At 40.1% G+C, this 27,439-nt stretch overlaps 1 protein-coding gene across 1 annotated transcript in view; it reads right to left on the reverse strand.

Annotated features, from left to right (window-relative positions):
- Positions 1-27,439, reverse strand: part of CACNA2D2 (calcium voltage-gated channel auxiliary subunit alpha2delta 2) — a 1,734,543-nt gene that overhangs the window by 1,639,758 nt on the left and 67,346 nt on the right. Inside the window, exon 2 of the mRNA XM_029599532.1 lies at positions 16,785-16,866. Coding sequence (XP_029455392.1) covers positions 16,785-16,866 — 82 coding nt within the window. The remainder of the gene's footprint in view (positions 1-16,784; positions 16,867-27,439) is intronic.

A 27,439-nucleotide genomic window follows, 5' to 3' on the forward strand; every position in this document is an offset into this window, starting at 1 on the left:
AAGAACGGATGATGGGAGGTGAAAGGCAACATAAATAAGATAAGGCACCTGTTACTGATATTAAATGTGAGTAGGGTATCTAGATCATATGTTCTTTACCTGAGAGTTTTAAAGAAGTTAAAAAGATGTAATAGTTGAACGGCTGTATGCTAATTATAGGGAATCGCTGGAGACAAGATTATTACCAAAGAGCTGGAGAAAAGCAGATGTGTCTCCGCTACATAAAAAGGGAAAAGTCAGAGACAAGTAATTATAGACTAGTTAGCCTAACATTGATATCTGGGAAATTGTTAGAAACTATCATCAAGGAAAATGATAATATTTAATTTAGAAAATAATGAAGTTATTCCAGAGGCACAACATGGATTCAGGTCAAACAGATGATGTTATACTAACCCAATAAACTTTACTGAGGTTATTACGCAGGAAAATAGTGTGAATATAGGAGCACAGTAATACAGGAAAAGGTGGCAGAAAACCCCCCAAATTGGCTCATTCAGTATGCCCGGTTGTCTTCCTCTATGATTCTCTACCACTCTGAGTCAATCAGCACATAAATTCTCACAGTTACACCAATACCAGCTATTCCCATCTTTCATCCAGCCTCTCAACTCTATTCCACTGTCCTCTATATCTGTGCCAAGCACATTTGAATCTCATTATAGTGTTGGACTCAACCACCTCCACTGGACATATCAGGCCTCATCATTGTTCTGTTAAGTTCTGACAAAGTGCCATTGTGTGCCATATTTGATGCATTGTGCACAGTTCTGTCTACGCTAACTATTCCGCTTTCTTTAGCCCATGTTTTCATCTTGACCATTTCTTTTTTATTGTCATTGCCCCAGACTGACTTCTGTGTTTTATATATCTCTTCCCTCTATCATACCTGCCAATACTAGATCATCTAATTTTCCCTCAGATCCTGGAAAGAACATGGCCAAGTCCTCTGTTGGGTTTCTTTCACCTCCCATCATCTCATGCACTTTTCCATTTTAGATCATGTCCTTCCAGCTAATCTTCACAACCCTTCTGTAACACCACATATCAAACATCTGTATTTTATTTATGAGCTCATTACTAATGTCCATGTTTTACTTCCATATTCTAACCCTGAAATTATGTATGAACTTAGTTGCCTTTTCTTTATCTTTAAATGCAAGCTTTTCTATATGCAGGTCATAGTGTACAGTACCACCAATTAGCACCGTTTTGAAGTTAGTGCTAGAGCTTGTAGGTGGTAATCCTCTATCCTCCTGCCATTGGGGTCAATACCCCTACACCGTGGGTAGGGGTATTGAGAGATTGAGGGATGGGTCTGGAGAGAGGTTCTCACAATAGATCAGAATACCAGGAAGGGGAATGGAGGGTTTGTGAGATTTCCTTCATACTAACTGATTCTGTTACTTTGGGCCACTTAGATGGGAGAATACCTGAAACTACTGATATCCAACAACTATGGAAGGCATATGTGAAGCACTGAAAGCAATTGAAGCCTCTTTGGCCATGTTGACACAGTCTATCATGGACATTAAGAATCAAGTTATGATAAATACAACTTTAATATCTACTTATAATAAAAAAATTAGAAGATATAGATAAAAGAGTTATTCAAACTGAAAAAATCTCAAAGAATTTGGTAAAATAGGAATTGATAATAAATAGAAGATTGGAAAGTTTAGAGAATACCTCTAGAATCTATAATCTAAGAGTGTTAAATTTCCCAGTGATAAGCCTGATTTCTCCGATGGAATTATTTAAATCTTATTTGCAGAAGGTATTAGATATCCCTGAGTCAGCATTTCCAGTAATTACTAAGATTTATTACCTTCCACAAGTCAATATCAGGGGTCAAGGAGAGAGAGATCAGTTTAATCAGTTGGATATTTCTCAAATATTAGAACTCTCAAATGAGACAGAAATTTCACAGAGGAGGTCAGTGTTAGTGACATTTGCATTCATATCAGAGCATAATCATATTCTGAAGACGTTTTTTCATAAAAGGCAATCATTATTCTATGGCCAGAAGATATGGGTATACCCAGATCTGACTAGATCTACACAAATTAAGAAAAAAATGTTCTCACGTTAAGATCGGATGTGCTGAAACTGGGAGCTAAGTTTATGTTACGCTACCCGTGTAAATGTGCCATGATATATAATGATGCTAACTATGTCTTCTTTGAGATAGAACAGTTGAAAAGCTTTTTGGAATCTCACACCCAAGATAGCACACTTGTGGTCAGTATATAGAGAGGGTTATGTAAAAATATTTGGCGATCTGATTATAAAGATTGTTATTCTATTTCTTGGTTGATCCGCTCTGAATGATTGTCCTCCTTTATATTACCTATATTTCCTTTATTTTAGTACATGGATTTAAATAATGGATATGAAATATGTCTTTATTCTCTAACTGAGACTGTACGGAATTGCCTTAGCAAGATTGTATACTTGTTATATATTGTTGTTAAAATGCCGAAAATAAAAAATACAAAAAATACAAAAATAAAAAAAACCCACCATTCCCTGAGTTTACATACACTGAACCTCTTGATGAGGAATCAGGTATGCAAACTGATTGAACAAACAAGCAAACAAACAAGTAAATAAATACATAAATAAATAAAAAAATGCTTCAATGAAGTTAAACCAAGAAGGGAAATAAGCAGGATGGAAAAACTATCTCAGGAAACACAAACATCAACAGATTTCCAAACATGATCTGCACTGTTGCAGACAAGGTCTTTCAAAAAGGTGAAAGCTCGCCATCTCCTTGCCAAACTTAGATTTCAGTACAGAGGCCCTTCCTCCTTAAAAAGAAACAAAACCAGGGAACAGCCATGTATATGCTGTCCCTGTAATGGAAAACTAAAAATTCCACACAGGAAAATGGTGGTCTGGCTTTATCAAGCTTGGCAACACATCACTTTCCCTCTCCCACATGGGGGAGTTACACACCCACACTAATTACTTTTCTACTTCTCCCATAAAAATGGAACATTGCTCTTGGTTACTGGTAGACAGCAGGTAGGATCTCTACAACAGCTTCAGTTCTAACAGGTACAGAGTAAAACGTGGGGTGCTGCAGGCCCTCTTTAGGCAGTTGTGATAGGTACAGCTGCACCAGGTCCTGTGGCCTGAGGGGTAAGGCAACTGAAGGGACCCCAAGGAGTCACACCACACATGCTTAAATATGGCCCTATTGCGCAGATCATCAACAGGAGCAGGGGGCTGAGTCATGGTTGTAGGCCTCACCTCTTTCCTGAAAGTATAGGAAGCTGTTCTCTATGGCCATTCATGGACCTGACTGCTAGGAGAGCATAATGTGGGGCAGGACGTCAGTGAACCCAGGGCCTATAGAAAGCCTCACATCTCATTACCACTCCAGACTCAACTCCAATCTAGAGGGAGCTCTGGCAGCAAGATTGTATTTACTTGGGGAACATAAATACTCAAGCAGCTTCTAAAATAACAGAGACATGCAAATCAGAAGAAAGGTTTAGCTTTCATGATTAACAATATACTAAACATAGCATAATAGTATTAAGCAGTGGAAATAGAAAACAAAGTTTCTTAAGTTTATGAGAAGAATGAATCAGCTAAAGGGAAAAGGAAGCAATATTGCTAATGTTTAAAGATGTGGTAAAGTCCAATCTGGAAAATGTTTTATAATTTTAATCACCTCTATATAGAAAAAACATTAACCAGACAGACAAGAAAACAACCAAACCTATGTTTGAGACAGACAGAGAGGGTGATGATGAGGGCAGAGGAGAAATGCTGTAAAGAAATGAAAGGGTCCTAGGTTTTGATATAGAAACACATATGCCCTTCTGCCTGAAAAAGGGGGAAACAAGGAAGCCAACTTTCACAGAGCCACGTTATACGTGGCTCTGTGAAAGTTGGCTTCCCAACTTTCCCAAGGATCCCAAGGAAAGCCAGCAAGATCCAGCAGAAAAGAACAGTATTAGGGCCTTGGAATGCAAGGAAGGGTCATTGCCAGAGCTTGAATCTTGAAGACAGAGGCAATGGTGCGGACTGGCTGAGTCCAATGGCTCTCATATGTTGACACACATTACACTACTGTAAAGAAGACCAAAACATTTGATCACAAAAAGAAGTGAAGGGCCAGGGATGTTCTCTTTCTTAAGGAGAGTTGATAATCTTATATAAAGTACCCAGTGGGGTCATACAAAATTTATGAGATCAAAAGTTCAGGATAGATGGAAAACTTAGAACTAGGAGGCACATACAAGTCAAAGATTAATTTACTTTAAATCAAATAATGTTTTTGTTTTATAATCTGAATGATAAGCTCTGGGAGTAAAAATAATACGCTGGATATATTCTTAGTGGCTAATAATATAAACATCTACAGGAATATCTGAATATCATAATCAAACATGTAAATATAGGATAATCAAAGAAGGCTGAATAAGCTGTATAAGTGTTTTATATTCAGCCTAAAAACTATTCCAGCTCTTTATTTAATTTAATTTATATTCTGCCTTTCAGACACTTCAACGGGGATTTCTTCATTCATCTGAAGCTGTGGAAATTCCTCCAAACATGTTTGCAGAGGCAACAATATTGCCAACCACTGCTTTGGTGTGGCACTATTATGCTATGAAAAATATACATTTAGACAAGAGACAACATGAGCAAAAATATTATTATAGCCCTTTTTTAAATTTTAACTCAGTTTTACCAAGGCAAAGTGTTGTCTTGAAAAGATCTCCTACTTAGCCATTCCCACCCCTATGGTGCCAAAGAAATCTGGTGATTGCTATGCTGTTCAACTGTGTAAGCACTATCCCATCCAAACCACAAGTAAAGCATAAACCAACCTCAAAAGATGAGCCTGCTAAAATGTAAACTGCAAATTTAAAGAGTGCAGATCTTTATTCTTATCTACATAAAAAATTAAACAATAAAAAATAAATCTCTATATATACACCGTAAGGAAATAAAAAAATGGAGAACCTGAACAAGAAATTACATATGAGGAAAGATTAGCATAAGGTGACAGACGAGTTCATTTTATGAGGTCATACTGCAGTAATGACATTATTTGCTGGGAATGTGTGTGAAATAAGTGTTAAAGCAGGAAAAGCCTTGCTATTAGAAGTGATAAGAAATAATAAGTAATATGGGTAATATCAAGGCAGCTCAGGTTAAAATATTATGAGTGAATCTGCTCCTGGTCACTGTATTTAGGGCTGTAAATTTCATGGCTCATATACCACACTAACACTTATGAGATTTCATTCATCCACAGTGGAAGTCCACATTGCCTTACAGACACACACACATACACACACACACAAAAAGAGTGCGCCCTCGAGAGCTGCCAGGTTTATTTACTAGTATACTACTGGTTGAAACCCATCTTCGGCTTAAAATAAAGATCCTCTATCAAGAGAAAACTTGAAACAATCTGCCAATAAAAGGATCATTTACTAGTGCATGATGTCCTTTCTTCAGGAGTTGTAACCCAGACAGATAAATAATTAATAGTAAATGCCTGTACCTGCTATTGCAAGACAGCATTTTGGTGTGAGAGTAATATTTTTTATGATATTCTTTAAAGTAGAACAGGAGCAGAAACTTTGAACAGTTAAACCACTGAAGCAGTACATTGATGGGGAATTGATACCCTGAATTTCAACCAAATGGATTGTGACTAATTCACAGAAGGAATTTCTGTGCTAAAAAGGTCTGAATAGACTACAATGATATGCCGATTCATTTTTTGCTGGTAATTAAAAACCCTTGTTGAGATTAAAAAAAAAATGTCATTAGGATAATCCAAAGTCAGAAAAAAAAAAAGAAAGATGACTAAGTCCATCCAGACAATTACAGTAATTGGTCCACCCAAATCCATCAGACTCCTCCATGCTCTGATGAAATGGCCCATCTGAACCTACCAACTGTAGATTTTAGTGTATGTTTCAAAGGGAAATAAGTCATAGGAGGTAGAAGTTTGTGTGTTCCCAGTTCAATAACTCTTCTGTTTAGTGTCCTATTGACATGAATTTTGGAGGATATGGCAGGAAGAATATGAGCATTTTGATAGGTGTCTTTTTTTTTTTTTTTTTTTACGATCCATACACATGCATGGATTGTGCAGGATCCTTCTGGAAAGTAGGCTGGATTACTTCTGGGTGGAACTCTTTTGCTAATTATTTATGGTTTTAAAATTAAATACAATACTGGCAGAAAATGGACGCACCCTGAATTTAAAAAAATTATTAAAAGTACAATGAAATTGTATGCATACTTCTGAAAATTAAAAAAAAAAATGCAAGTTTACATCATAGCCTGCCTCCTGATTAAACAGGAATATTGCTCAAATCAACCTTCACTAGTCTGAACCACTCAGCTTTATGATAATAATTACATTTGTGAGTTCAATTCCAATAAAATGTATCATAAAAAAGAAATTAAATTTGTTGACTGGGAAAGCCAGATTAAGACAAATGCCTTGTTTTCAACTGGGTCCTGGTAATTTAACCTCATCTGTAGATACAGTTTTACAGACTGTGGAGCTTATGCATGTGCACATTAGAAAAAAAAGACCAACGCTGCTGCATCCATCACTTCTGCCAGGGAAGCATTATCACTATACCTACCTACAGAGGAGACATTTAAAGCCCTCAGGTTGGGAAGGTGCTGTACATCACCGTGACTGTCTGCAGCCTCGGATAAGAAGATAGCCTCCAGTGGTGAAAATTCATCTTTTTTTTTTTAACATATATAATTTCTATACCATTCACTCTTCATTATTTGAGAGACTGAGATAATGAGGATACCAAGGATGTTGCTGTTCTTGAATAATAACTGAGTTTCCTATATTTTCAATATAACTCCTCAAGGCTCCCTAAAAGGAAAGCATTCCCCAAAATCTGCAATAGAAGGTTGATCAGCCAAACATTTTTGCATCGTGTTTTGAGGGCCTCACATTACCTTTCCCGTAATTGACACTGTAGCTGCTGTGATCTTGACATGGCAAGGAACCAGTGTACATAGAAATGAATGATATACATAGATGCTGGGGCTCCAAAACATTGTATTTTTTGGGAATTAGTTTGGTGGGAGGAAGGGAAAGAAAAAGTGGAGGCAGGAGCAAAATATAATCTTTATTAAAAATTTAGATTTTGTAAAGGTCAATATTCAAAGGCATTTTTAGCCAGATAAAAGTTTTGAATTATCCAAATAAATGCCGAGTTGTGAATGTCATCAGCACTTATCCAGATAAATTTTATGTCATTATCCAGATAAATTTTATCTGGATAATAAAGAGGCATTTAGAGGCAATCCATGAAGTTACGTAAATAAATTATTCAGCTAACTGAAGACGTGACCAACAGCAGGATTAAAGTTATTTGGGAATGTGTTAATAGATAACTTAAATGTTAACCAGCTATATTAAAAAGCATATTGCCAGTTAAGTACTGATTCAAGTCAAAAAAAAAAATAAGGGGGGCCTACCAAACCAGTCCACCCTCCCCCTTCTCCCCATTCCAGTTTAAACAAATGTTAGCCTTTTGCAGCCAATAACCCCTTTCCTGCAAGTCACCACAACCACCAAAATAGTAGCAAAATGAGGACCTATAGACCAGAAAAGCCTCCCTCCTTCCTTCTCCCACCCCACTAATCAACCCAAACTGACATCTTCTGCCTCACCCAGAACCTTCTTAACCCCTTACAACAGCCGGGATCTTGGAACAATAATCCAGCTCCTGGAACATCTATTATTGCTCTGACAGTGATGCTGGACAATATTTGTTCTGAGCTTCCAATTAGGGGCTTCCAATGATGGGGGGAGAGGTTGGGTTGATGGACAGGGATGGGGGAGGAGGGGAGAAAGTGGCCTTCCTTTGAATTTTATTTGGCTAATTCTGGGGGGATGGGGTGGGATGCTTTTCGGGCCTAGAGGCCGCCAACGTTTTGTTAGTATTATTTTAAAGGGATTGGCCACAAAGGGCTGATATTTTTTTCACTGGGCTTTGGGGTGAGGGATTGGGTTGGCAAGTTCACTCATATGTTTTAAACTTGGAATTGCTACTTTTAATATAGATGATAATCGTTAAAATTATCTGGGTATTCAAACATAACCGGTTAGGTTTCAAAATTCACTGGGTAGGTCCTTTCTGCAAGCTTTCAGAGGGATGCAGGAAGAAGGATCAATTAATGTTCAGTTAACATATGGTAGACTCATTTCTCCTGCCTGGATGCTTTTTGATTTCCTGCTGGGAAAAAAATTTGCTCCGTAATCCTCTCTGACTGTACCTTCAGGGAGCAGAGATACACAGAAAAGGAAAAAAAAATGCAATATTTTGTTTCCTTATTCTTTAATTGAGTTCACCGTTCAAAAGCTGCATGTCACTATTTACTAATGTTATAAATACACCTAGTGGAAATCAGCCAACATTTTTTTTTTATGCCAAACGGCTTCTCTGAGGGATGGGAATAGTTTTCAGAATTACCTTCAGTAGATCATTGGTACCCTGTTCAGTTTTGGAGGCCACACCTTTGTAAGGACGGCGAGGGGGTGATTTTAAAGCTGAACTGCTTAAATACAAAGTCTGTGGATACTTATTTTTTTACTTGCACATTTTGCACCAATCTACAAAGCAAAAGTACCTGTATACTTTCACTTTGAAAAATTGTCCCAGAAAAACTACCTGCACACATTTTCACCTGTTAATGTGTGGGTAGTGTTCCCCCCGAGATAAAACATTTGCATACTTGAAACTCCCAGCTCCCTTTCCTAGCTCCCACCTCCACCCCTCTGGTCACTGCAGGTAAATTTATGCGCATAGAGGCCCCTGCAAATGCAAGTTTACCCATATTTAGGAAAGCACAATTTTATAAAAGTCCATTTCCGTAGGGAAGGTACTTTTTTACCCATGGAAATGACTTTGAAAATTTACCCTCTGAAACGGCGGAGGCAGTTCATAAGGGCAATCAAAATAGTATGGTGCCTGAAGCACAAAAACTACACAGATAAACTTAAGGAGTTCAAAATATGTTCTAGAAGCAAAGAAGGAAAAGAGGGAGTCAGTAAAAAGATCCTAATGTCCGACAGGATTCCACAAGGCCTCAAAAAAAGGCAGCATTTTCCACAGAAGTAGCTGATAGGCAAAGGACTATGATAGAGAGCTGACAGGAGAGAGGCGCAGAGGATATATGAGAAAAACAGTAGTTTACTGACAGTGCTGTGAATGCCTGGAATCACCTACAGGAGGTGGTGGCCACCAAAACAATGACAGAATTCAGGCTTTGCTTAGGACGGACACAGAAGAGAAGGAAGAATGGAGATTAAACAGAGTCTGCAATGACACGACAGACAGAGACAACTGGGCAGGCTTGGTAGATCATTAAAACTGTCACAGTACTGAGTTTAAAAGATCATGTTTCAGTGTTAACTATGCAAAAGAGGACTGTTCAATTTACAAGGAGAGCTGTTTGCAAAACTGTTAGTGTAAGAAGCACTGAAGACAATAAAATGGACCTAATAATTATTTTATCCTCAATTTAAGGGTATCCACACTACTTTGAGGATAGTTCTCAGAGCTTCAGTAGTAACAATTCATGCAAAAACAATGCAGGGAGCAGGCACATACTTAATAAAGAAATGCCATTAATACACAAGCCTTGTACAAAACACTAGAATAATGCAAAATCAACATCTCCATTGTTCTTTCACACATGGTTTCAGAAATCCAAGAAGCTATAAGGATAGTGGTTTGTTGTGAACACCATACAATTACCAGATGGTTCTGAACTATGTTACTTAAAGATAACTAGAGTGGGACTTGATATTATTGTAGAAAAGTGTTGGGAACAAACAATATACATACAATAACCCAGAGCTTTTCACACGATGTCAATCTTTTGCGACGCTGCACCACCAAAAATATTTAGGCAATGACCTTCATAATAGGCTTCCTCGTTAGGGCTTTCGCCTATTCAACTCGGCCTTATGCATAATCATAGGTCATGATGTTAGAGATATTTTTTTTGAGAAAGTTTTCTTTTGCAAATTAAAACGGATAAAGTCAATGACTATTTCAAACTCTGACTGGCATTATTCCATGTGTATAATCCATCATTTAAATGGTTGGACTTATCTGGATTGTAGCGCTTTTTCAGTCAAAAACCATGACAGTGTTCACAGTGCTGACCCGACACGGAGCCGTGTTTCGGACTGCTTTCACCATCTCCCAGTCCTTCATCAAGGGTAATAGTTACAGTTGTCGAACAATTCAAACATGGTGCTTCAGCGTTTTTTTACCCATTAAAAAACGCTGAAGCGCTGAAGCGCCATGTTTGAATTGTTCGACAACTGTAACTATTACCCTTGATGAAGGACTGGGAGATGGTGAAAGCAGTCCGAAACACGGCTCCGTGTCGGGTCAGCACTGTGAACACTGTCATGGTTTTTGACTGAAAAAGCGCTACAATCCAGATAAGTCCAACCATTTAAATGATGGATTATACACATGGAATAATGCCAGTCAGAGTTTGAAATAGTCATTGACTTTATCCGTTTTAATTTGCAAAAGAAAACTTTCTCAAAAAAAATATCTCTAACATCATGACCTATGATTATGCATAAGGCCGAGTTGAATAGGCGAAAGCCCTAACGAGGAAGCCTATTATGAAGGTCATTGCCTAAATATTTTTGGTGGTGCAGCGTCGCAAAAGATTGACATCGTGTGAAAAGCTCTGGGTTATTGTCTGAACTATGTTAGCCACATAAACTAGAGCCTCAGGTTTATACACATTCTTTAAAATTAATTCTTGTCTCCATTTTAGGCAGCAATAAGAATTTAATTTAATGGACTTATATACAACTAGTGCTCTAGTTTATGTTGCTAATAATTTCCTTTGGTATCTGACATCACTATTTTGTATGGACTATGTTATTCATACAACACCCCATCCACTGCAATGTAATTTGGGTCGTGAAGTGTCAACTTCCCATGGGAGGACAAGACTGCTGCTGCTGACCTGCAGGCTCAGCAATGATGCATGAATGCATGCAGAAGTTGTCAATCTACTTTCAAATGCAGGTGTTTTACTGTACTATCAAGACACTGTAAGATTACAGCTCTGAACAATTTTTTGCTTCAGGTTTGTATTCGGTGAATGTTGTACTCTATAAGCAAAATGCCTCAGTCTTTAAAATGATAGCACAAGCACAACCAGATCTGCAACTTGTTTTATATGAAAACACAAACCTTGCAACCTGACAGTCCTGCATTTTACTCATGATTATTCTAATTGAGTTTCCTCTCATCATAACCCCTGTACAAGTTTTCTGTGGATCACTTTTGGATCATAAACCTTAGAATGAAGAAAGCTGAAGAAACAAGACAGGGAAAACAAAACTACAAGCCTAAAAAGTAACTGGGATAGTATCTGAAACATGAAAACAAATATTTAGCAGCATCTGAATTAGGGATGATCAACTCCAGTCCCAGAGGGCTGCAAACAGAATTGGTTCTCTGTAGATCCTCAATGATTCACTTTTATAACAAGGCCAGTTTGCAGCCCTTCAGGACCAGCATGAAGCATCACCAGTCTATAACAAAGAGCACAATTTTATAACAGCTGCATAAGTCCTATATGAAAATCAGTGGCACCGCGCATACCATAGTGTGATACGGGTGTGTACATTTACACCTGCTAGCGAGCAGATGTAAATGTTCATGTAAAAATGTTTGTATATACTTGCAAAAATTAAAAGTATGCATATAAATGATTTCCCTGCCCCAACTCTGCCGGTGGGAAAGCCTTTTTGCAATACATGTAAAAAGTACTCACAAAGGGGTAGATTTTCAAAATTTACGCACGATTTTATAATATGTGTGTACTGGTGCGCGCATGTTATAAAATGCCAGGTTGGCGCGCGCAAGTGCGGGGTCAACTTTAGCAAATATTCACGGCGACGCATCGGAGCCTTCCCCAGTTCCCCCCCCAGTCTGCTCCAATTAAAGAGCGGACTGGGATGGGACTTCCTATCTCCCTAGCCTAACCTTCCTTCCCCTATCCTGCACTCACCCTTATCCGTGTCCTAACTACCCCAAATTTTCTTATTTTACCTTTTGCTCCTGCCTCTGAGCAGGAACAATTTGCGAGCACCGGCACCCTGCCAGCGTGCGATCCCCTGGCACAGCAGCAAATCCCAGGGTTTACACGCGTGGCTGGGGCGTTTGAAAATTGGCCCGGCACGCATAAGGCTCAGCCACGCGCGTAAACTCTGGGATTTATGCACGCCGTGGTTTGAAAATCTACCCCAAAATTGCTTCCATGTGTACAACCCTTCGGATCATTTTCAAAAAACCTCTTTATGTGCCTCAGGGATTTGTACTGGGACCCTTACTTTTCAATATATTTATAAATGATCTGGAAAGAAATACGACGAGTGAGGTAATCAAATTTGCAGATGATACAAAATTGTTCAGAGTAGTTAAATCACAAGCAGATTGTGATAAATTGCAGGAAGACCTTGTGAGACTGGAAAAGTGGGCATCCAAATGGCAGATGAAATTTAATGTGGATAAGTGCAAGGTGATGCACATAGGGAAAAATAACCCATGCTATAGTTAGACAATGTTAGTTTCCATATTAGGTGCTACCACCCAAGAAAGAGATCTAGGCGTAATAGTGGATAACACATTGAAATCGTCGGTGCAGTGTGCTGCGGCAGTCAAAAAAGCAAACAGAATGTTGGGAATTATTAGAAAGGGAATGGTGAATAAAACGGAAAATGTCATAATGCCTCTGTATCGCTCCATGGTAAGACCGCACCTTGAATACTGTGTACAATTCTGGTCGCCGCATTTCAAAAAAGATATAACTGCGATGGAGAAGATACTGAGAAGGCGACCAAAATGATAAAGGGGATGGAACAGCTCCCCTATGTGGAAAGACTAAAGAGGTTAGGACTTTTCAACTTGGAGAAGAGACGGCTGAGGGGGGATATGATAGAGGTGTTTAAAATCATGAGAGGTCTAGAACGGGTAGATGTGAATCAGTTATTTACTCTTTTAGATAATAGAAAGACTAGGGGGCATTCCATGAAGTTAGCATGTGGCACATTTAAAACTAATCTTTTTCACTCAATGCACAATTAAACTCTGGAATTTGTTACCAGAGGATGTGGTTAATGCAGTTAGTATAGCTGTGTTTAAAAAAGGATTGGATAAGTTCTTGGAGAAGTCCATTACCTGCTATTAATTAAGTTGACTTAGAAAAACAAATAGCCACTGCTATTACTAGCAACAGTAACATGGAATAGATTTAGTTTTCAGGTACTTGCCAGGTTCTTATGGCCTGGATTGGCCACTGTTGGAAACAGGATGCTGGGCTTGATGGACCCTTGGTCTGACCCAGTATGGCATGTTGTTATGTTCTTAAAACCACATTTTTTATGCATATATGCTTTTGAAAATTACCTCCAAAGTCTTTATTGCAATCAACCAAAACACATCAATGCAGCTAGAACAAATAATAAAAAAAGATTACAGGCTACCCCTATGGTATTTAAGCTTTCTGGAGCTTTTACAAGACCCCTTGAGGAAACACTGGAAGCAGAGAGCAGTAGCATGGTCAAGTTGAATATTTATAGGGGGTAATTTTTGTAACAGCCCACATGGATTAAAAATCGATTTCTCGCAGAGTTTACACCAATTTTCAAAGGGAAAGAATGTGCAGAGTTTCCTTTTGAAAATTATCCTGAAAAAACTACGGGTACACATTTTCATGTGCTAATTTGTGCAAGTAGGATATTTAAAGGGAAAAGAAAGCATGCATACTTTTGGAAAGGCAAAAGTTAATGGCAGTGCAATCCCCTTCCTAATCCCACCCTAGAAATGTCTCCTATCACTGCAGGGGGACAAGGGCACTCATAGAGGTCCTGTGTGCGTGCTTTAGCCTGCATATAAGAAAGGTGGCTTTCAGAAAGTCCATTTTTTGAGGGTAAAGCAGCAATTAACCTGCTCAAACATGTTTGAAAATTGCCTTCCCTACTACTGGATGGGGAAGTATACAGAATATACTTTGAAAAAAGACTGCTGTTGTTGCCATCTTACCCCCATTGGTTTAACCTGCAGGTTCTGACAGGCCTGGTATTCTTGGAAGTTGATCAATCTGTGGTTCCAGAATTTTTTGTGTTTGTCCAGTTCCTCTGATATATGTTTTACTAGTTGACCATATGAAGTTTTCTTAAATATGTAACAATTTTTCTTGCTGTTGAATAGCCACTGCTATTAATTGCATCAGTGGCATGGGATCTTCTTAGTGTTTGGGTAATTGCCAGGTTCTTGTGGCCTGGTTTGGCCTCTGTTGGAAACAGGATGCTGGGCTTGATGGACCCTTGGTCTGACCCAGCATGGCAATTTCTTATGTTCTTATACCGTTGGGTGGTCTAATTAGGATAGAGGAAGCAGTTTATAGGTACATAAAGAATCAAAATTCTGGCACTGTGAACTGCTTCAATGGAATCCTATTGAAGTGGTTCTAGCCCTGATAACTCACAGCTGTCTGGTCACCGCAGGATACTAATAATGAAAAAGTTTTTTAAAACTATGGGGCGGATTTTAAAAGGGTTACGTGCGTAAATCCTCAGGATTTACTCGTGTAACCGCTCCTGCGTGTGCCGAGCCTATGTTGCATAGGCCCGGCGACACACGCAAAGCCCCGGGATGCACATATGTACCAGGGCTTTGTGAAAGGGGCGGGGCGGGGGTGGGACTGAGGCCTCCAGCACAGCATCCGTGCCGGGGGATCGTGCGCCGGCAGCCGGCCGGTGCGCGCAAGTTACGCCTGCCAGAGGCAGGTGTAATTTACAAAATAAAGGTAGGGGGGATTTAGGTAGGGCTGAGGGGCAGGTTAGATAGGGAAAGGGAGGGGAAGGTAGGGGGGGGGGGGGGCCGAAGGAAAGTTCCCTCTGAGGCCGCTCTGATTTCGGAGCAGCCTTGGAGGAAACGGGGAAAGCCATCATGGCTCCCCTAGGAGCTGCGCGAAGATATTATAAAATCAGGCCTACATTTGTGCATGCCGGGTAGCACGCACAAATGTACCCCGTGGGGGTAATTTTCAAAAGGAGTTATGCGCATAAATGTAACTACTATTGTAGCAATTTTCAAACGCTATTTACTCACGTAAAGTGCATTTACGTGAGTAAATCCTATGGACAATTCAATGGCATATATTGTAGCAATTTTCAAAAACCCACTTACTCGAGTAAAGTGCATTTACTCGAATAAAGCCCAGTTTTACTCAAGTAAATGCTTTTAAAAATCAGGCCCCGTATGCGTATGTTTAAAAATCCTGCCCTATTTGCTTAGGAAAATTACCCATTTAAAATATAATGAGGCAAACTGGGGAAGAATTTTAAGGGATAATTATATATATATATATATATATATATATATATATATATAAATATATATAACTCAGACATGGAAAGAAAAAATTAAAAAAATAAAATCAATACAGAAAAGAATTAAGAGGAGGATGTGTGTATGTGCATATTGTACTATTAATTATTTCTGAAAGTCATAATTGTCAGTAAGTTGTATATACAATCTGCAGGTACAAGACATGCAAAATCAGTTGACAATTTCTACTTCAACGGAGTAATTTTCAAAAGCATTAAATTTCATAAAATGCGGCTTTATGTGGATACATGGGCTATTTGATATGTACCCCAGGGTTTGTATGGGTAAAAGTACGCATGGAAGCAAATTTATGTGCACTTGTGTGTGTCCTGCAAGAAGGTGTTTCTGGGGGCACAGTTGGGGTGGGGAAATGATTTACATGCATACTTATGTTTTTCAAAACAGTATGCATATATATGTTTGAATGAACATTTTGCACCTGCTCCCTAGTGGGTGTAACGGTGCATGCCTTATACTGCGCTAAGGTATGTGTGGTCCCACTAATATTCAAAGCAGACGTACGTGCTTAAGTCTGCTTAGAAAATTAGGGTTGTTACAAAATTACTCTCCATGGGTTTACTGGAAGTGTATCTGGTTTACAGAATGGTCTTGGACAGGGAACATTATGTTCCTTAATGTCATATTACGCATGTAGATATGAAAGTATGCATGCATGCAGATATGAAGTATTCTCTTATGCAAATTCAGCACTCAAATGTTATAATTGCTTGATTAAATAATTTATCCAGAGAGTAAAAATTGCTATCTCTTCTGAAGTGACTGACAGTACTCCAATCTCCAACGATGCCATGTACCACACAACACTGGATGTGGAACATCATTGATTTATTTAGGCAAGAGTGCTATTGCACATTAACATATAAATAATTTTGCTTCTGCATTCAAGGAAAATGAAAGAATGCAAAGGTAATGCAATGTATACCCCACCTCCCAGTAAAAGTCGAAACAGAAGGCTTTAATTACTGCAGTAAATATCTAACAAACTAAACTGAGCATAGCTAAGCAAATGATACTTGTAAATGAATCAAAGTGCTCAGTTTGGTAATGTGCACTACCTGTTCAGCTGTGACCACTAAACCACAATCAGAGTTTTCAAAGGTTATCAACTTAAACGGATATCAGGATGACCCAGGAAGCGAAAGATCGTCTGCTTTTAGCTACAATGCTTGAGCAGTACAAGAGAGATTAAGACATGAATTATTACAAGTACTTCAGTAATCTCCTAATGAGATATATATATATAAATATATAAAAAAAAAAATAGTAAGAGAAAGGAAACAACTGGGGCAGAGAACACCAGCTTACCCCTCGCAGCTGCTGGACACCACTGAACATCCTCATCACTCTATCAATCTCCTGCTCCAGCCTCCTAGCCCAACACTGCATCCTGTGAAAAAGAGACACACACAGCAAGAGTCAAAGAAGTGACATTTAGTAGATAACCAGGATAATTGAAGGGAAAGGGGGAGGAAATCATCGCTCTAAGCTAAGTTTATTGCAGCACCAGGTGTGGGCAGAATACCAATGCAACCTTCTAGGCTCTGAGAGTTATGACTGGGTAAATTCTAAACTTTAACATTTAATTTGAAAATGAAGCTATGCAAGCAAAATGTAACAAAAAAAATATGCACATTTCCTAGTAAGAGAAGAAGGCTCAGCCTCTGTATTCTGTATTTAGAAGCTTGAAGATTCCGAGTACATAAATTCCAAAAATGATGTTATTAGATAAAAGGGGGTAGAGGGAAGGGTTACTTGTTACTCTGAATATTGTAAACTTTTTCTGTGTTAGCCATCTGTGTGTCTGGATCCTGTTTTATCTGATGTTGTCAATGACTGTATCTTTGGATCTTTTGGAAGATTGCATTTTGTTTATTCTTACACAGAATAAAATATTATTTGGAAAAAAACGGGAAGATATGTTTTCAAATCCAAAGTATTATTTATCCACATTCATTTTTTGTTCATTTGTCATCCATTAAATAATGACTTGTAAACTGTGCCCGAAACTGAGGTTCCCATTTACCTATAGAACAGCTATAATACCATGGGTAGCAAGAGTGAAAGCATTCCTAACACTGCTACAAATATAATACCATGAGAAACAGGGTCACAAGCTCCCCCCACATTAATACTACCATACAACAGAGCAGATTTCCTAAATACCACTACCCAACAAAGCATTTACAGTCTCATGAACAGTAGCAGCGAAAGTGTCTATCAGAGTCCTCTGCCCCAGAAAGAAGAGTACCACACACAGCAGCAATTCAGAATTCTTCCGCAGATACGCAGACGACAAAAGTACCATGGACAGCAGCAGCAAAGCTTTCCTCCCCAGTATTCTGCTACAGGAGACGCTGCAACACGGACACCAACAATGGAGGCCTCTTCCACAGTGCCTTAGCATACAGGAGGTTCAGCAACAAAGCAAATTTTTGTTGTAAGGTTTTGCCATAATAATGGAAAGGGTGGGAGATATGTAGTGGGCCTGCAGTGGAAGTGGTAGAGACAAAAATGGTAAGATAATTTTAAAAAGCAAGGGACAAGCACATAGGATCCCTAATGGCAATCAAGTGAAGAGAAATCCAGAGAACTGCCTCTGAGTTATTATATCAAGAATTAAGTAGTCCTTATCTTCTGTGAATGGTAGGAACAATGTACGGAGGTTGCAGTATTGCAAGCAGCCCACCCTTCACTCCCTTAAGAGCAGAGGCAAGGGAAGATGACAAAGAGAAAATAAAGGGGGGGGGGGGAGGAATTATGGTATAGCAATACTTATACAAAAGTCTGATCTGGATACTTTGGGGCATCTGGTTGTCTTTTTGGAAGAATGTTCAGCTGTCTGGATGAATGTTGGAGACAGACTTTGAATGCTTCTCCTTACAGTTGCTTTGGATCCTTCTCCTTTTGAAAGTATATTTTATTTTTCATAGAATACTGTTTGTGTGTTATGTTAGGTTTTACATTGTCGAACAAAGGACAAACCAGTCTTCTTGCAGGCAGATTTGCATTGAAAAATGAGTCTTTCTTAGCTATAAGTGTAGGCACGTAAATGAAGGGATTATCAGATGAAAGCTGGGAGCCTTCTGGAAGTAATCAGAGCCATACTAGGGAGGATAGCCAATATGAGCAGCAAGAAGATTAAGCTTGGTGCTATAGCTACAGCAGACACCTGTAATACTTTTGGTAGACCTTCATCTATGTGGGATAAGAAAGGTTGTTTTTTCCATTGACATGTGTAGCTTTTGGGACTTAGAGGTGATTTAGGTGAATGGAGCTCCTGCCTGAACATCTAGATGACATCTCTTTTCTGCTGGAAGTTGTGCTTTAGTTGAAAGGCACACTTCATGTATGCAGCTAGTCTTCCCATGAAGCACTTTTAATAATGGTGAGGCACACAAAATGTTTCTTTCTATAGACTTTACCTGTGCTTGTGGCTTGGCTACACTTACTACTTTTGCTCTTTGAAGAGTAGAGAAGTAAATGTGGACTAAAATCTCTGCAGTGTAGTGACCATTATAGGAAGGTCATTCAAGGGAGCTCAGTATAGACTGTACACACAAATAGTCCCAAAGAGGCAGCTGTAAGGGCAGATGAGAGTATCGGATAGACCTGCATTCAAGCTACATGCATGAAAGTGTGTGGGTGAAAGAGTGATAGCAATAGGCTGTCCTGAAAGGGGCTTTACTGAGGGTGTAAACAGAAAAAAAAGTCTAAGCACGAATCAAATAAAAGAGACACACACAGAAATTAAAATAATAGAAACATTTTATAATAATATTGCTAATTAAACTTTTATAAACTATTTACAATAAAAATATTTACCAAAGAATTGGTATAAACTAGGAATGAAACTATTTACAAAAATAAAACAAAGGGTCCAAGAAACTCAGGAGGCTAGATCCTGAATGGACAAGGGGGCTAGGAGCTTTGCTGGATGCCTCATGCCCATAAACTCAAGAGCAGCCATGAAGCCTTCTTGAACTTGGGCTTAGATGATCCATCATCTCCATCAGCGTCCTGAGCTCAGCTCTGAACCTGCTCATTTTCTCCCCCATCCTCTGCATTGCCTGGCCCATAGCTGCCAGAGACCTTGCCTCCTGGTCTAGAGTCATGACCCAGCCACTGAGGTGGCCTCTACAGCTATGAGGTGCAGTGAGAATCCGGTGGGAGGTCAAAAGCAGAGCTGTTACCTCCCTCACCCGGCAACGACTGGGCAGCCTCAGGACCAGCTTCCTGAGGTCCCAGAGCAGAAAGGGGAGGAGTCCTACAGAGAAGGGGAAAGGGATAGGTGGGGGAAATAGTCCCAGGGCCTCCTGTGTTGGTAGGAGGAAGTGCTGCTATGCTGTGTAGTGTCCAGCGCTGCTGATTGTGTTGCTGGTGGTTGTGGTGGTGGCTGTTGCTCCCCTGCTATGGGTACAATTGCTGCAAAAGCAGGAGGGGAAAGGACCTGGCCTTCTTCTTTCTCTTCTTCCTCTCATCTGGTGTTTTCTGTGAGGAGATCAAAAGATACGTGTTATCAGTCCATCAGCTTGTATGCCTCAGGGTTGATGTGCATCATTATATAAGCAGTTAGAAGGTACAGCATTAATAGAGAGGTGGAGAGGATGCAACTGCTCTTAGATGTGGGTCATCCATGTCCTTTAGGGGGGGTGGCAAGGCCATAGGTAGGTTCCCTGAGATATGGAAGATTCTCTAAAGCTGTTTTTTTTTTTTTTTTTTTTTTTTTTAAAGGGAGGTAGAGATTCAAAAGCCATTTAGATGGATAACTCACAAGTTATCCATCTAAATGGCAAATGTGGTATATTCAATCACTTATCCAGCTAAATAGGGGCAATTCAGGGGTGTTTCTGGGAGGTATATCCGGCTAGGTCAGCCAGATAACTTTAGACCTGCTTCCAAGCAGGTGTAAAATTATCTGGCCTTGTGTGACCAGATAAACATGTTTCTTAACTGGATATTTTTTAAAGATATCCAGCTAAGTAGTGCTGTCATTGAAGAATAAAAATGAAACACAAATGGTCCAGCAGGCCAATGTCCTACCCCCTCCAAAACAAAATAACTTATAAAGGCCCTATTGGGTAGTGCTGTCCGCACCCCTAAAAAGCTTAAAATGTACAAAGACCTCGGTCCCTGTGTATTATAATAATATATCAGCTTACCCCCTTCCTCTCACCCTCCCCACAAGGATTCTAAATATCACAGTGTCTCCCCCTTCCCCCGACTCTTCCCATCCCCCCTCCCTGATACTTTTGCTTTTATTGCTAGGAAAAAGGGACCTGGTGAGTGGGTGGGAGGGAAGGGGAGTAGTCTGATATATGATTTTATAATACATCACGATGGGGGTCTTTGTACACTAAGGGGTAGAATTTTTAAATAACGCGCACGCCTCAATGTGCGCATGGTTCCCCGCGCACGCACATGGATGTGGCTATTTTATAACATAAGTGCATCAGTGCACACATGTTATAAAAATCCACTTCCCACACGCACAGGCATGCCAGATTGTAATAACCACACGTGCATGTGTGGGTGGGCGGGCTCTTCTGTGTGCAGGGGGTGAGATTTTTGAAATTGTGCATGGCAATGTGATTTGTCTTTTTCCCAGTTCCCTGCACCCCTACCTGGCCTCCCCACCTTTTCCCTATCCTCTCCGACCCCTAAACCCTCCCTAACTTTTCTAAATTTTTTATTTACGTGCTTTAAGGAGCAGACGTATGTTCCATGTACTGGCCCGGCTGCTGGAATGCGTTTCCCCGGGACAGGACCTAATGGCCGCTGTCCCGGCAGGCTCCCCTCCCAGACCATGGCCCCCCCCCCTCCCCGACCCGCCCCTTTTCCCTCAGCTGGCACCTCTGCGCGTATCAGGGGATATGCGCGTGACTGGGCCATTTTTTAAATGCGCTCGGTGCAGACACGACTCGGCTACGCATGTATTCCCCAGTTTTAGCATGCACAGCACTTAGAAAATCTACTTGTATGGTTTTTAGGGGTGTGGAGAGTAGGGATGTGAATCGTTTTTGAACGATTAAAATTATCGTCAGATAATTTTAAAATCGTTCTAAATCGTTAGAGTGCACGATACAATACAAATGCCCCTGATTTATCGTCAGGGGCATTTGTATTGTATCGTTAAATAGGGCACGGGAATTATTTGGGGGAGGGCGGGAAAACTGGCACACCAAAAGAACCCCTAAACCCACCCCGACCCTTTAAAACCAATTCCTTACCCTCCCCCACCCTCCCAAACCCCCCCAAAATGTTAAGTTACCTGGTGGTCCAGTGGGGGGGGGGGTCCTGGCGCGATCTCCCGCTCTCGGGCCATCGGCACCATTTTGGCTGCCACTAATTAAAATGGCGCCGATTAAAATGGTTCCCAGGCATCAGGTGTTCTAAAAAAAAAAAAATGGCGCCGATGCCCCTTCGCCCTTACCATGTGACAGGCCCCTGTCACATGGTAAGAGCAAAGGGGCATCGGCGCCATTTTTTTTTTTTAGAACAGCTGATGCCTGGGAACGGGAAATCTCTCCCCAAGGCCCCCCTGGATCTCTCCCAGAGGCCCCCCTGGACCACCAGGTAATTTTAAAAGGTTTTGGGGGGGTCAGGAGGTGGGGGTCGATTTAAAAGGTCGGGTGGGTTTTTTTTTTAGCAGCGCGGGCCTCCCTAAAAAAAAAATTAGCGATGTGAATTGGAATCGGAAACGATTCCAATTCACATATCTTAAGGATCAGATTCCCCCCCCCCCCACCCCCCACCAGCCGAATCTGATCGTTAAGACGATCTGGTACACGATTCACATCTCTAGTGGAGAACACAGCCCAACAGGGCCTTTATAAGATATTTTGTGTGGGAGGGAGGGGCTTGGTCTGCAGGCCGATTTATTTGTTTCATTTTTATGTTTTAATGACAGAGCAAGTTAACTAGATATCTTTAAAAAATATCCAGTTAAGTAACGCACCATCCGGCTTACCAAGGTCGGATAACTAAAAACCTTCCCAGCTATATTGAAACATAGCCAGTTAGACTTTTTGTTATCTGGCTAAAGTTAGCTGGATAACTTTAGAATGGCATATTCAGCGGGACATTTATCCCACTGAATATATGGGACAAGTGATGCCTAGCTAGTGATTGGGGTTAGAAACATAAGAACATAAAATTTTCCCTACTGGGTCAGATCAAACGTCCATCGAGTGCAGTATCCTGTTTTCATTAGTGGCCAATCCAGGTCGCATATACCTGCCAGGATACCAAAAGGTTGATAGATTCCTTGTTCTTACCCCAAAGATAAGCAGTGGATTTCCCTAAGTCCACATTAATAATGGTTCAGAACTTGTCCTAACCTTTTATAAACCCAGCTACACTAACAGTTATTACCACATCTTCCAGCAATGATTCCAGAGTTTAATTATGCACTGAGTAAAAAAAAAACTTCATTATATGTCCCCTAGTCTTTGTACTTTTTGAAAGAGTAAACAACTGATTTGCTTTTACCCGTTCCTCTCCACTCATTTTATAGGCCTCTATCATATCTTACCTCAGCTGTCTGTTCTCCAAGCTGAAGAGCCCTAACTTCTTTAACATTTCCTCATAGGGGAATAGTTCCATCCCTTTTATCATTTTGGTTGCTCTTATCTGCACCTTTTCTACATCCGCTATATCTTTTTTGTGATGCAGTTACCAGAACTGCACACAATACTCAAAGTGCAGTTTTACCATGGAGCAATACAGAGGCATTTTGCTATTCTCTGTTTTATTCTCCATTCCTTTCCTAATAATTTCTAGCATTCTATTTGCTTTCTTGGCTGTTGACACACACCAAGCAAAGCATTTCAATATATTATCTACTATGCGCCTAGATCTTTTTCCTGGATGGTGACTCCTAATGTGGAACCTTGCATTGTTTAGCTATGATTTTGATTGCTCTTCCCTACATCATTTTACACTTGTACACAATAAATGTCATCTGCCATTTGGCTGCCCAGTCTCCCAGTTTCACAAGGTCCTCTTGCAATTTCTCACAATCCTCTTGTGATTTAATAACTTTGAATAATTTTGTATCATCAGCAAATTTGATCACCTCACTTGTTGTTCCCATATCTAGGTCATTTATAAATATGTTAAAAAGCAGTGGTCCCAGTACAGATCCCTGTGGCACTCCACTATTCACCTTTCTCCACTGAGAAAAATGACCATTTAGCCCTATTCTCTATCTTTTAACCGGTTTCAATCCACAATAGAGTGTTGCATCCTATACTATGACTTTTTAATTTCCTCAAGAGTCTCTCTTGAGATACTTTTCTAAATGCTTTCTGAAAATCCAGAATCAACTGGTTCACCTTTAATCCACATGTTTATTCACAACAAAATGTAGCAGACTGGTGAATCAATACCTCCCATGGATAAATCCATGTTGGCTTTGCTTCAAACTATGACTATCTATATGTTCAGTAATTTTGTTCTTTAGAATAGTTTCAATGATGTTTCCTGGCACTGATGTCGGGTTCACTGGATTATAATTTTCTGAATCACCCTTGGAACCCATTTTAAAAACTGGGGTTATGTTGACCATCCTCTAATCTTCAGGTACCACAGCTGATTTTAATGATAGTTTACAGATTACTAATAGTAGGTTTGCAATTTCATTTTTCAGTTCATTCAGCAGTCAGTGATTATACTATTGGGTCCAGGTGATTTGTTACTCTTTAGTATTTCAGTTTGCCTATTATATCTTCCAGGTTCACAGAGATTTGTTTCAGTTCCTTTGACTCATCACCTTTAAATATAATTTCTGACATCTGTGTGTCTGGGTGGTCTGTATTGGGGTGTGGCCTAGATAGCAAGCCATTAAGGACCAGGATGCAGCTAATCATAGTTAGATGGAAAGCATAGTCTTTCCCTAGTGTAAGTTTTAGGAGTAGATTCTCACACCCTTTTCAGTTCAAACTAGGCCTCAGAATGCTTTACAAGTCCTACCCATGACCCAGGGAATATGCAAGGATGAAGTTAAAGGCTCAATATTGAAAAGATATCCAGGTATGTAAATTAGCCAGCTAAGACTTATCCAGCTTACCTGCATGGATATGCTGCTGAATATCCATGTATAAATAGCTACTAACCCAGATAAATTTTATCCAGCTAAGTTATACTTGCTCTATGGCAGATCTAACTTATCCAGTTAATTTAACTGGACATGTATAAATATTGATAATTATCCAGCTAATTTGGCCGGATAAGTAGCACTGCCAGATAGGCTCACTACCCTCCCAAATTTATCCTAACTACTTAGCCAAATATGCGACTTAACTGGCTAAGCGGTGACCACCGAACATAGCTGGATATTCAGTGGCTGCCACTTAGCTGGATAAATCCTGCTTTTCTAGCTGAATAGCATTTGAATATTGGGCCCAATGTTCATGAGGGTTTCTTGAAGACCTAGGCAGAGGTAGGTTCTTATAGAGTGACAGGGCAATAGTGGGGCCTATGATGGATGCAGGAAATGTACAGACCATGTTGGCATCCTCCTGATAGGCATTTAATGAGCTTACCTTTGGCTTCCTCCTGCCAGGAATTCAGCTGATCCAGCCTCTCCCTTTCCTTGAATTTTAACTCCTGGGCCACCTTCTTGAGGTCCATAATCTATACAAAGAAAAAGGAATACAAAGAGGTCTATATTCCAAATTTAGTCGGATGAGTCAGAAGTTATCTAGCTAAATGAAGATTTGGGAACTCATCCAGCAAAATCCTAGCCAGCTGGCTAAATTAAGGATCATTCTGGGCATGTAACTAGGAGGAGTTTAGTTAGCTTGCTAAGTTATCCAGCTAACTCCGATATTCAAAGTTAGCTGGTAACTTAAGAGAACAATTCCGGGATTCATCATTCTGCTATAAATATAACAGAATGATGACCTGCGGGAAAAAATGCGGCGGAGAGCAAAGGTAAGCAGCCAGCTGCATCGCAGCAGTGCATTCCCCCCCCCCCCACACACACACAATGGGCCTCACACTTTTGTACCCATCGCGCCACAGGTAAAGGTGTTGTTATTTCTCGCTGTACTGCCAGTGATAATGTGGAAAACATTATCGCCTGTAGTGCTGCCGGGCCATAACCTCACCAAAACCACCGCCCACACTCCTCCCCGTCCACTGATTCCAATTGTATCGCCACAATAATGGCACATCATAGTTTAAAGTCCTGACCAGACCCTGGAAGTCTGGTCAGGACAAAGAACTGCTCTAAAGTTTAACAGATAATGTTAGCTGGCTAACCTCAAGATAGCCATCTATATTCAATAGTATGGCTGCACTATTGAAAATACCTCCAAAGTTTGCTGGATGTGCTTATCTGGACAGTGACTGAATATGTATGGATCTCAAAGTTTTCTATTCAATGTTGCTATTTCTGTGATCTCCTGAATGGCATCTTTACATTTTTTCAGCTGAAGCCTTGAGTCTTGCATGGCTCCCTTTGTTCAGCTATATGGGTTGTCCTGCCACCTGGTCAGAAATTATATCTGAGCTGGGACAATCCCAGAACAGCCATGGTACCTAGTTTCAGGAGGGAGATAGCAGGCCACTTCAGCCAATGCCATTCAAAAGCATTATCTTTTAAAAAGAACGAATCTAGGTCAACAGCCTTGGGGTGTAAGTTTAAAAGTAAGACTGGTCACTACCTCTCCCTTCTGGAACTGGGACACTGGCTTCTCTGCTATACAGAACAGCAATAATACTGGAAACATGTCCCTGAGGATGTTCTTTCCCTTGTAACTTTACTGTACCTTTGATCTTGGTCTAAAATAAAGTAGCCTCTTTTTGTCTTAGTCTAGTATTTAACTATTTCAGTGTAACATTACTCTACCTCATCTTAAAAGCCCCTCCAAATACTCCCCCCAATTGCCACAATATCCTTACCCCAACCCCAATTTCCCACAAATCATCCCTAACACTCCCACCCCAATTGCCCTCTAACATCCCAAACCACAATTCCATCCCAATTGCCCCACACACCCAACCCCAATTGCTCCACTTGCCCCTACCCACCTCTAGCACTCCCACCCCAAACGTCAATTGCCCCTTAACACCCCCAACACCGCCCCAAACCCCTATTGTTTCCCCACCCCCTTACACCCACCCACCTTCATGGTTCACACAATACACTTACCCCATGTGGGTATGAAGCCCCATGATTAAACTCAGCCTGGAGCTTCCTCCATGTTTGCCAGATAAGCCAGTTGTTTGTCCTGACTCCCTAGATTGGAAATAAGATATTTTCATTCCTTAACACCAGGGGTGCCAGCCTTGACACATCCCTGGTGGTAATATTAGGCTGCCTTGCTCTGGAGGAGGGGAACATCTGGGAATGAGCCCTTTCTGGAAGAAATGGAAGTTTGTGGGTGCGCAGAAAAGCATACATGCATATGTTCGTGATTTTGCAGAAATGTATGTATATATGAGTTCACTAATGTAAAAACATTTGCACAAATAGAAAATGCACATGCTTATGTTTTTAATAATATATACATATATTTTATAATCTACACAGATGAATATGCCCAGATTATAAAATACAAGCATACTTCTGTGTGGTTGCATATATGTGCAAATATGGGACCACATGCAGTTCTTTGAAAGTTATCTCTTATATTGTAAGCCCTCTGGGGAAAGTGAAATACTCACTATACCTGCAAGTAATTTACCTTGAGTTACCAATGAAAAGGTGTGAGTTAAGTCTAAATTGATAAATAAAATGAAAATAAATGGTATAGAACCAAACAGGAAGAAAACAAAAACTGACTTGTATAAAGAACAATATCCTACAAGTGGCCATGATTCTATGGCTGACAGCTAGGATATAGTCTTGTAGTATGGACAGGAATAATTGGATGAGCCACTTGGTCTTTTTCTACTGCCATCTATTATGTTACTATGTTAAGAATAGCACTATGGACAGCAGCAGTGAAAGCTTC

The sequence above is a fragment of the Rhinatrema bivittatum genome, chromosome 4 (assembly GCF_901001135.1).
Source record: "Rhinatrema bivittatum chromosome 4, aRhiBiv1.1, whole genome shotgun sequence".
In the NCBI taxonomy this organism is placed as follows: Eukaryota; Metazoa; Chordata; class Amphibia; order Gymnophiona; family Rhinatrematidae; genus Rhinatrema; species Rhinatrema bivittatum.